Source organism: Scleropages formosus, chromosome 1, assembly GCF_900964775.1.
Source record: "Scleropages formosus chromosome 1, fSclFor1.1, whole genome shotgun sequence".
In the NCBI taxonomy this organism is placed as follows: Eukaryota; Metazoa; Chordata; class Actinopteri; order Osteoglossiformes; family Osteoglossidae; genus Scleropages; species Scleropages formosus.
In genome coordinates, this window is record NC_041806.1 from 32,933,173 (window position 1) to 32,945,250 (window position 12,078).

The following is a 12,078-nucleotide window of genomic DNA, read 5'->3' on the forward strand; positions in this document are numbered from 1 at the left end:
ATTGTCTCTGGGTGCTGTAGGAGAAAGATAACATCGTAACCACATCCAAACCTGATGGTTTTAGTTTGTTTCCTCTCCTGAGGAAACTGATCCCAGATGTAAAACTGTTGGCTGCAGAATTAGTGGAGAATGCCTGAACTGTGCAGATGTTTATCATGATCTTCTCTGTTGTCTGGACCTGTGATCCTCCAGGAGGTGCTGGAGGCCAATGAGAAACTCAAGGCCCAGACTAAGGAGCTGAAGGAGGCACAGAGCCAGAAGAAAGCGGCCATGCAGGAGTTTTCTGAGATGAACCAGCGTGTGACGGAGCTGCGCTCGCACAAGCAACGCCTCACCCGTCAACTTCGTGACAAAGAGGAGGAGATGGAAGGGGTCTCGCAGAAAGTTGAGGCACTACGCTTGGAGGTGCGCAAGGTGGAGAGAGCGAAGAAGGAGGTAGGGATGGGTCTTCTGCATGGAGTGCTCTCTTTTTGCTGCCTGGCCTTATCTTTTGTTGTCTTCTCTCTGTGTTTGTATAAATATAAGATTAACATTCATTTATTTATAAAATAAATATACTAACTCTTTCTACTCCATTTTTGCCTCAGCTGGAGGTACAGGCAGAAGAACGTGCAGCAGAGGCGCAGAAGGAGCGGAAGTTGAGGGAGCGTAGTGAACAATATAGCAGGCAGCTCGAGGATGAGTTGGAGGGACTCAAGGTAAGGCATTTACAGTTATTCATTGTATCAGAGGCTTTACCCAAAAGTGGCATACCACTCAGGGTCTACAAGAGTGCCTTTTAAAACAGTTTTAGATGCAGACGTGTGACTGTCAAAGCACAGTTTGTCTGATATTACAGTTTTTGCTGATACATTGTAGAAAAGTAGCTACCTATAGAATTGTACCTGATAGGAAATGCATAAGTGATTTTGACTGACGGGGTAATGCAGTCAAGGAATAGTGTTTGCAGATGGGATACTTTTAGAAACTTTTTCTTGGATGCTGGAAAGGATTCATTTGTTGTAAAGGGCACATTGACATTAGAGCCAAAAAAAAAACTGAGCACCTATGAACTTTGGATTTTACTTGATTTTGGACCTCTCATGTGTAGGTCCATTAGGTGGCCAGAGGTGGAGGGCTTTACTGAGAGATTAGTCCCTGTAGGTACTGGTGCCAATCCTTTGACTGTCCTATAAGTCATAACCAGAGTCTTGAACTTCATATGGGCAACAAAACTTTTACACTAAGACATGCATGCACACAAAGAGCAACAGAACTCTCTGATGCGCTGTGAGTTGGAACAGCAGGTATTTGTCATTAAACTGTCAGATACTGTATTTGTCATTCTAATGCCTTTAGTTTAAGACCCAGGAGAATCCTTGGTCTCTTACTTGAAAAAACATCCAGCTGTATAAAGGACTAGTTTAACATTTTTGAAGTTAATCAAGCCAAGACTGGGTTGCTATCTGAAGTAATTTACCGCTGCAAAATGTGTTTCTCTTCCCATGGGGGGGTACACAGCAGAAGCAGGCAGGTCGTTCACTGGGCATGGGGACTTCTGAGCAGCACCAGGAGCTAAGCAAGCTGAGGGCAGAGCTGGAGAAGAAGGCGGTGTTCTATGAAGAGGAACTGTCACGGAGGGAGCTGCTGCATGCCGGCGAGCTCAAAGGACTAAGGAAGGAGTTGCGTGATGCTGAGGCCCAGCAACTGGCGCTCCGCAAGGAGATCCTGGTGCTCAAGGACAAGCTGGAGAAGACACGCCGTGAGAGGTGGGATTGTCATTCCACCTTTGAGCTTTCAGCAAAGGTCTCATCAACTAGGCCAATAAGAACAGTATTTTATTACACATATTCTTCCCCCACTGCCCAGACAGAGTCATTAAAGGTTTGTAATTGTGGCTTTGTCTGATTTGGAGGTTTGGTATAAAAAGCGACTATATAAATGATGTGTAAAACATCTCAGCGAGACCTTTGAGTACTTAAGAATGCTGCACAGTCTGAGTTGTTTCTGCAAGACTTATTTTTTTTTGTAGGAACAATGGAGTGGTGCTGATTTATATTCTCAAAAAGCTTTGTGTTTTTTATTTACCGCACCCTTGTTTTTTCCCCGCTGACACTTGTCAGTTTGTTGTAAGATAAGAGCAGTTTTTGGTCAGGTAACATTGGCACATAAAAGGAATCTGACACAGTGGATGCTTATTGAGGCACATTTAGCATAAGAGAACAACATTAAAGTAGTAGAGTATAAAGTAACAAAGTTTAAATGAAATTGAATGAATACTGTTAAAACAGTACAATTATTTACAGGAATGTGTATGACATTCGAGGGGTGCGGTGGCGCAGTGGGTTGAACCACAGTCCTGCTCTCCGGTGGGTCTGGGGTTCGAGTCCCGCTTGGGGTGCCTTGCGACGGACTGGCGTCCCGTCCTGGGTGTGTCCCCTCCCCCTCCGGCCTTACGCCCTGTGTTGCCGGGTTAGGCTCCGGTTACCCGTGACCCCGTATGGAACAAGCGGTTCAGAAAATGTGTGTGTGTGTATGACATTCAAGTAACGTGAGGATAGATGTGGAATTAGCAGCAGGACTAAATAATAAGTGTAGCCCGTGAAACTTTAATAAATACAGTACTTCAGACTATATACCGTTTCCAGTGCAAAATAATTTGTTAACTTAGGAGCTGGATGCCAACAGTGGAATCTTGAAATCCATTCAAGTGTGGTATGGATTATGTCATTATTAATAACGGATTAGCAGTTTTGTCAATGTTTCCATGAAAAACACACACTGTCTGAAACCGCTTGTCCCAAGTGAGGTCGCGGCAAACCGGAGCCTAACCTGGCAACACAGGGTGCAAGACTGGAGGGGGAGGGGACACACCCAAGACGGGACTCCAGTTCATCACAAAGCACCCCAAGCGGGACTTGAACCCCAGACCCACCGGAGAGCAGGACCCAGTCAAACCCGCTGCGCAACCACACCCCCTTCCCTGAAGCACTTGATATTTATTCATTTAACTGACACTTTTCTCCAAAGCATCCTATAATGTTAAGCTACTTAAGTTGTTTAAAAATTTCTATATCTGGGTAATTTTACTGGAGCAATTTAGGATAAATCTTTTAAGAGTACTACAGCTGGAGGTGAGATTTCAACCTGCGGGTCCAAAGGTAGCAACTCTAACCACTACTCTACAGGCTGCCCCTAATAAACTAATACCCATAGCTGATATTTAGATGTTTACTTAATATAATAATTGATAGAATTTTACTGTTGGCACTTTAGACGTGAAGTCTTCTTTTGTCTGTTGTTATGGCCCTTTCCATTGATACCTGTCGCTGTATTACAATCTTTGAGAAAGTATGCCATGATTGATTTCATAGAATCCTGATACAGATTAATTGAATGAACTCTTTAAACACTTTCTGCTAATCTATTTCTGCTAATGTCTGAGTGTCATGATGGGATCCGGACCAGAGGATGGACACAAGTGCGGACTGTGGTTTTCTTTATTTCTGGGATTTGGCACAAGAATGGTCAGGGGATGGTCCGGACTGTGGTTTTCTTTATTTCTGGGATTTGGCACAAGAATGGTCAGGGGATGGTCCGGACTGTGGTTTTCTTTATTTCTGGGATTTGGCACAAGAATGGTCAGGGGATGGTCCGGACTGTGGTTTTCTTTATTTCTGAGATTTGGCACAAGAATGGTCAGGGGATGGTCCAAGTCGAGTGATTGGCAAACATCGTTGAAGGGAGAAGACAAAGGGCAAAATCCACAAAACAGACCAAAGAACAATACCAGAAGAACCAGATCGGAAAAAGCGAGGGGAAAGCACTGCGGTGACAAATGTACGAGGTTCCTCAACGAGGTGCTTCCGGGGTGCCTCTTTTATGTAGTGTTCTCTGAACCGGCCGCAGGTGTCGCTGATCGTCCACTGATTGTAGGCATGACAGTACCCCACCCCCCCATACGGGCAGCTCCAGCCGCTCTACCTCGAACTGGGGGGTGACCCCGGACGCGGTGCCGGGGGGTCTGGGTAGTCCCTGTTGAAGGAATCAATCAGTACCCCTTCCAGTCCACCTGATACTGCATTGTCCGATCCCGACGCCTGGAATCCAACAAGGCTTTTCGATCCAGGCTATCTACCTGGATCGGCGAGAGAAGAACATCGCTGGGAGACGGTTGAAGAAGCGAGGTGCTTGAGCTTCCTGGATGGGAACTTCGTTTTCAGATCGCGGGTGATAGCCAAACTCGTTGCCCGGGCTGGAAAGACAGGGTACGACAGTGCTGGTCTGCCTGCTTTTTGTACCTTTTTGTGTTACTCCAGAGGTGGTTTCGTACTGAGCGCCAGATCTCGCTGCTTTCTTTGTACCAGTCTTCCATCGCCAGCACCTGACTTGAAGCGGACTGCCAAGGGAATAGAGTCAGCTGATACCCTAGGATGCGCTGGAAAGGGGAGATTCCTGTGGAGAAGTGAGACAAGGCATTATGCGCATACTCCACCCAAGGCAGGAACCGGGCCCACTGGTGTTGTTTTTGAGCACTGTAGGACTGGAGGTACTTGAAAATGTCCTGCTGCAACCTCTCAACATGGCCCTTGGCTTGGCGGTGATAACCCAATGTAAGGCTCACCTGTACTCCCAGTTTGTTCCAATAGGCCTTCCATACCTGGGAGGTGATCTGGGGTCCCCTCTCTGACACAATGTCCTCGGGCAATCCAAACAGTTGAAAGACCTGCTGGTACAGGACCTCCGCTGTTTCCCATGCGGTTGGCAACTTGGGAAGGGGTACCAGTCGACAGGCCTTAGAGAATCTATCCACCAAGGTGAGGATGGTGGTTTTTGCCGTCGGACAGGGGAAAGTCCACTTAGAAGTCAACTGCGACATGGGACCATGGACGGGAGGGCACTGGTAGAGGTTCCAGGAGTCCGCCTGGTTTCAGGGTTGGAGTTTTAGACTGGGCACAGGTGGAGCAGGCCTCTATGTATTCGCGGACGTCATCCACTATGGCGGTCCACCAGAACCGTCCATGCAGGAGAGAGAGAGACCTATGGACCCTCGGGTGTCTGGCCGCCAGGGAGTCATGGGCCCACTGCATCAAGAAGGGCCTCATGTCAATTGGTACATACTTCTTACCTGCAAGTTTTCCTGGTGGTTCAGCTTTGGCTGCCTGAACATCATGTAGCTCCCAGAAGAATTGCCATTGGACCAGCGCCACTACCTGATGACTGGGCAGGATCAGCTCCAGGGCATCTGTCGGGGGGTCTGGGTCATGAATGCGGGACAGAGCAGCGGCCTTTGTGTCCTTGGAACCGGGGCAATACGACACCGTGACACACAAATGGGTGAAAAAAAGGGCCCACCGTGCCTGTTGGGGACTAAGTCAGCGCGCTTGTCTGAGGTACTCAAGGCTTTGGTGGTCGGTCAACGCCAGGAAGGGATGGACGGCGCCCTCCAGCCAGTGCTGCCACTCTTCCAGCACAAGCTTGATTGCCAGTAGCTTGCGATTGCTGATGTCATAATTTCTTTCCGCAGGGGTCAATTTACAGGAAAAGTAGGCACAGGGATACATCTTTGGGGGATTTCCCTGCTGCTGAGAAAGAACCTCCCCTACCTTGGGAAGTGTCCACCTACACGACAAAAGACAGAGAGGGGTCAAGGTGTTTGAGCACTGGGGCTGAGGTGAACCTGGCTTGCAGCTCCCGGAAGGCTTGATCAGCCTCTTCTGTCCATCGCGGGCGGATGGTCTTGCTTGCTGTCAGTGCAGTGAAGGGGGCTGCGATGATACTCTACCCATGGATGAACCTAAAATAAAAATTTGCAAAACCCAGAAAGCATTGAAGGGCCTTTACTGTGGTGGGTCGGGGCCAGTCCAGCACTACTTGAACCTTACCAGGGTCCATGTACCCAAGGAACGATGCTTGGGGCTGATGAAGCAAACACTTCTCCCCCTTTGTAACAGGCGATTCTGCAACAACCGGTCGAGCATGATTCGGATCTGCTAGACATGCTGCTCCTTAGTCCTGGAAAAGATGAGGATATCATCCAGGTACTCTAGTACGTATTCATTAACCAGATCTCCCAGCACATGATTCACAAAGGCCTGGAATACAGAGAGGGCTTTGGACAGGCCAAAAGGCATTACCAGGTACTCATAATGCCCTTGTGTGATGCTGAAGGCCATCTTCCACTCATCTCCTTTCCTGATTTGAATAAGATTATAGGCACTCCGGAGGTCTAACTTGGTAAAAATAGTCGCCCCATGTACCCATTCTAAGGCAGAAGTGATTAGTGGCAGAGGAAGAGGATATCGTACTCTGATGGCATTCAGACCCCGGTAATCTCTACAAGGCCTCAAACTGCTGTCTTTCTTTTCTATAAAGAAGAAGCCAGCAGACACCGGAGATGTCGAAGGTCGGATGATTCCTGCTGCCAGGGCCTCAGAGATGTATTCTTTCATTGCCTTCTGCTCTGGAAGGGACAGGGGTAGATGCAGCTACTAGGAGAAGTGATCCCAGGCAGAAGATCTTTGGCACAATCCCACGGGCGGTGTGGTGGTAGCTCAGCGGCGCGGGCTTTGCTGAAGACCTCCCGTTGGTCCTGATACTCCGGAGGGATCTCTGCCTGCGGGGCCCCCTCAATTCCTTCCACAGACGTAGCGCGACAGGGCGAGTGCAGACATGAACGAGCACAGTCCACACCCCCGGCGACAAGCTCCGCAGTGCTCCACCAGAACAGCGGGTCATGTCGAGCGAGCCAGGGAAAGCCCAAAATCACTGGAGTGTCAGGGGCCCTAATAAGGAAGAAGTCGATGTCCTCCTGCTGGAGGACCCCCACAGACATGCGGAGAACATGGGTGCAGAAATCTACCCCTCCCGGCCCCAGAGACTGCCCGTCAAGCATGCTGACCCATAATCTGACGTCACAGTCCTTGCCAGGGATATGGTTAACTCGTGCAAAACCCTTATCCATAAAACACCTGTGGCCCCAGAATCCACCTAAGCCCTGGCCTGTAACACTCCCCCGGGCCATGCTAGGCTAATGGGTACCGTGAGCTGCCCAGAAGGACGAGAGGGACTAACCTGTTGGTCCTGTCGGGTTCCTCGGGAAGAGTGTACGGGGCACGAGGACTGGAAATGCCTTGGCTCCCCGCAGAACAAGCACAGGTGGTCCTGGAGACGGCGTCTTTGTTCATCTGGGGTCAGGCACCCTTGCCCGATCTGCATGGGCTCCAGGTCTTCCTCCAGGGAAAGGGACGGGGAACCGCCGCCCACCACCATGGAGCCCTCTCACGGGCTAAGTTGTCCACTGCCACAGCAGTTTCGATAAAACGGTCCAAGGTCCACTCTTCTCCCCTGTAGATCAGCTTTGTTTGAAGGTGTGGCTGGAGACCGTTCCAGAAGGTGGCCAGTAGGGTGACATCATCCCAGCTGCTCTGTTTGACGAGCGTCTGGAACTCCAGGGCATAGTCCACCACCGAACGGTTGCCCTGCCGGATTCATAGGAATCAGTCTCCAGCAGCTTTGGTGGAGAATGAGTGATCTAAGACCGCTTCAAACTTTTTCCGAAACGCCGGATACAACATCCGAGTGCAGGTAGAGCGGGCGGCGGTGGCATATCGCCGCGCCGGATCAGTGAGGAGGAATAACACAAAATCTGTCTTGGGTTCATCTGCCTGATACATTTGTGGTGAGCTCACGAACACCAGCTCACATTGCATAAAAAATGCCCAGCAGTTATCAGGCAAACCATCAAACCTTGCTGGAGTGGCCGGTTGGGTTTCTGGTCCGGGGGTTTCCGGGGGAGTTGCGCTAGGAACCTCATGAGGAATAGCATCCAGCTCCACGGGGCCTTCAGTGGCATGGATGAGCCTGCTGTCCTTGAGAGCAGCGAGCAGCCAATGGAGTGTGTCCTCAGTCCATTTCAGTGACTGGTCCTGGGCTCCTATCCAGGCGCCTTGCGTCAAAACCGTGTGTCGCAGGTGCCTGAGCTCTGCTGCATCTGTAGTGGCGGAACCTCCTGTCACGTTGGGATCCAGAACAGAGGACAGACACAAGTGTGGGCTCTGGTTTTCTTTTTTTTCTGGGATTTGGCACAAAAATGGTCAGGGGATGGTCCGAGGTCAAGCGATTGGCAAACGTCGTTGAAGGGAGAAGACAAAGAGCAAAATCCACAAAACAAACCAAAGAACAATACCAGAAGACTCAGACCAGAAAAAGCGAGGAGAAAATGCTGCAGTGACACATCTATGAGGTGTCGCATCGAGGCACCTTCGGGGCATCTCTTTTATGTGGTGTTCCCTGAACCAGCAGCAGGTGTCGCTGATTGTCCGCTGACTGGAGGCGTGCCACTGAAATTACACTAAAAGCAAAAATTGGAGGGATAAGCAAGACCCTTAACGTCAGTTATTGCGGTAGTTTAAGGGCAGATATTGTATGTCAGTGATGAGTATAATTGCCTTTGGGCACTGTTGCATACTGTAGATGATCAAACTTTATCATCATCACTTTACACAATTTTATATCAATCAGCTCAGTATGATATATGCTGATAAAAATAGAGCATAGAAATAGGTGACATTCTGCAACTAGTACATGCACACACACACACACACACACACAGAGTGAAACCGTTTGTCCCAAGTGGGGTCGCAGTAAACCAGAGCCTAACCCGCCTGCACAGGGTGCTGGAGGGGGAGGGGACACACCCCAGACAGGACTCCAGTTCGTTGCAAGGCACACCAAGTGGGACTCAAACCCCAGACCCGCCAGGGAGCAGAACTTTGCCAAACTCACTGTGCCACCCCACCCCCCTCGCAACTAGTATAGGACTGCGAAAAGTCAGTTATTTGATATAACGCAATAGAATATTGTTTTTATTTTTGCTATATGCTGAAATGTTAGCATTGCATGTGACAGGCTTTTGTTAATGTGTTTTGTGCAGTCAGAGCGAGCGGGAGGAGTTTGAAACGGAATACAAGCAGAAATATGAAAGGGAGAAGATCCTGCTGTCAGAGGAAAACAGGAAGCTCTCCTGTGAGCTGGAGAAGGTGAGTCTCTCCATTCAACATAGACTCACTCCAACAGTACAAAAATGTTTTTTCATTTGCATTACATTACCTAATTTGTATTCATCTAACAGTTAACACTTTTCTCCAAAGTGATGTACAATTTAGAGGAAACAAAAGTGCATTTCAAAACATGCAATGACAGGCAATGTGACACGCACTTACTGAAACACAGCTTGTCTGATACCACCAATTTTTCACAGAAGTGAGATACAAATAGGTTGGTGGGTTTTTGCAGCCCTCTCTTGAATACTAGTAGATTTTTATCAGCTTAGCATGTTGCACAAGCCACTTATCGAAACACAGCAACTCCAGCTTCCACTAAAGATGCTGAGATAATGAAGAATTCACTGTTAAACAGTTGTGCTGCAGCACACATCCTGCCATTTAAGTACATAGCTCCATGACTAGCACATATGAGAAAGGATTTTATGTGCTGTTTTATGATGAGTGAACAAAGATACATCTTCCTAGCAGTTGAATCCATTAGAGGTGCATTCAGCAGCTCAGCAACAAGCACAGAGCAACATTAAGTGATTCCAGACTGTAAAAGTGGGGGGTCATCAAGGATTTACAGTCTTTGGGGTGGTTGACTATTTTTTTTAGTTTTTGTGGCAGGTTGTTAATGGTAAGAGTAAGCACCATTGTGCAGTGCTTTGAGGCTTCTTCTGTAATGTATGCACTCACACACCCCTCTAAACTCTCCAAAGCAGTCAGAGAAAGCCACAAACCTTGGATCTGGAGCCCGCATGGAAAGGAGAGAACAGGCAGTAGCATTCCAAGGCTTGAGCAATCAGGCTTTGAAGCCAAAAAGGGGACCCCTGGTTCAGAATGGGGGCGTGGTGTTCTGACCCCCAGTAGACCCCTTTAGAGTCACATTGCTCACCTTGCCCGCCCACTTTTCAACTCCTGTCCTTTGGCAAGACACTCTGACATCACTGGCAAGAACCGCTCACTAAGGCAGGCCCTAGACTCTTACGCACATGAATGGAATGACCATTTGGAAAGAAGACTATTGACCTTGGAAAGAGGACAATTACGATGGAGAGATAGAAGCTCCTAAGGCAATACGTCTGTGGAAGGCTTTGGCGTCTTTGAAAGAGCAGATTCTTTTTTGACTTCCCCTTTTTTGTCCTCTACTTATTGACAAGTGAGCATTGCACAGTTGTGGTGCAGAATAAACAACATGTGAGCACAAAGTGAAAAATGTTCAGCATTAAAATAAGATCCAGAAGCCTTGTCTTTCCAGGATTGGACGTCTTGTCCATAGCCTGCTGTAAAATGATTCAGGCCTGGATAGGGAGTTGTAGATTGGTAGAAAAGTTGCTTTTTGTCATTTTAGTTAACTTTAGCTTCAGTTCTTTGGCCCAGCTGAGGTTTGACCCAGTTGTTCTCCTGCATTGTTTTGTTTGTGTGCATAGCCCCAGAAATGGATTAAAGGAATTAATTGAGTTCTATTGATATTCTGAAGTTTGCTATGGTTCCAAAGAATCCTTACGTCTGGCATGTTATGCAAAGTAGTGGAACCAAGATCTTGCTTCTCTGTAACAAAGCTCTTCTTTAAAACAAAAGAACTCAATGCACTTCTTGGCACTGACACAAAGATGTATTAACCAAATGCCAGATTCCCTGCATTGATGTGGAAAACAGTCAATCTGGCAATCCTTCACTGACTGTGTCTTCGGTGGTGGGGGGGTGGGGGGTTATTACTTCTCCTGTCAGTTTATTGAACAGCTTTGTTTTTTAAAGTCAGATGCCGGGTTCATGAATGTTATGGTTTAATTTTATTGACAAAACTGAGAAAAAGCAACAGTAGATTTTATGGGGAATTTAACACTGAGTATGGGTAGATTAAACAAGCAAAATGTTTAAATACAAAGTGACAAACCAGAATAAGACCACAACATTGGAACTCAGTTATCCTTCTAGCAACACCCAAAGCATGTGCTCCATAGCATGATGGTGCACCAGGTAGTGTTTGTCCCTCACAGTCTGTGAGCTCTGCTTTTAGACATAGTAGGTTTGAATCTGGCTCAGGGTGTGTCTTTGTGAGTTTCTTCCCACAGTTCAAAGACATGCACAGAAGACGGCAGTGGTAAACCACTTTCCCTACCCTCCCTTACGATGAGAACCACACAAGTGATTGCCATAAGTCGAGTTGAATTAGATGGCACTTATCCTGGCTACCCCTTGCACTCTGCAAGAATTTTAGGAAGAATTGCAAAAGTCCGTGTTGATTCATCTTAATAAGTTTGGTAGCTGCTTTAAATGACTGTCCATTTTGTCTGTACTCATAAGCTGATTTGTTTGTCTAGTAGATTTCTGCATTCTTTTGACAACAGCTCTTTGCCAGTTGATTTTATTCTTTCCATTCTCTTATCCACTGTGTTTTGGGCATGTAATTAAGCACACTCTTCACCCCTCAGATTTGCATGTCATTACATATGTAACAGATTGGTCAAGTCTGAGAACCCCCTTTTCTACTGTCACCCCATTCTGGTGCATGTGAGGTATCTTTATTAGAAAAGGACCACCCTCAATGTGCCTCATCTCATCCCCCTTCACAGCCTGCAAACAGGACAATGGACAGAAAACTAAACAAATAGGGGGCCTTTAAAGCCTGTGATTTATACCAGATATTGTCATTAATCTGTGAAGAGGGAGATGAATGCCAAGTCAGTATCTGCAGCCTGCATAGATGTTCTGAGTCTTCTGTCAAATCAGTACAGAAGACATTCATTTTCGGTCCTGTAATTTGTTTCAGGCATGATGTTTTTTGACATTTATCTTTAAGTTTACTAATTATTTTTCTGTTTACACAAGGTGCTTGTGGAAAATTTAGTGTCTTGTTTCTTGAAAGCAGCCATAAATCCACACTGGTTTTGACAAATACATTGCTCAAGTTTTACTGTTCTGGACAGTGAAATCATTGGTAATGGGGAGAACTGATGGCATTGGGTGTTGGAAAAATACAAAGCATTTCCAGCAAATGGAAAAGTGAACTTCTTAGTCTTGCAAAACAAAAGTATTTGAGTTGATC

General features: G+C 47.2%; 1 protein-coding gene across 5 annotated transcripts in view; it reads left to right on the top strand.

The window, feature by feature from the left end:
- The window catches only part of cdc42bpab (CDC42 binding protein kinase alpha (DMPK-like) b), a 93,248-nt gene that overhangs the window by 65,713 nt on the left and 15,457 nt on the right, over positions 1–12,078 (top strand). For all 5 annotated transcript variants that reach the window (XM_029251331.1, XM_029251326.1, XM_018735192.2 and 2 more), the window contains 4 exons: positions 193–435; positions 588–698; positions 1,501–1,748; positions 8,915–9,020. In XM_029251331.1, coding sequence (XP_029107164.1) covers positions 193–435; positions 588–698; positions 1,501–1,748; positions 8,915–9,020 — 708 coding nt within the window. The remainder of the gene's footprint in view (positions 1–192; positions 436–587; positions 699–1,500; positions 1,749–8,914; positions 9,021–12,078) is intronic.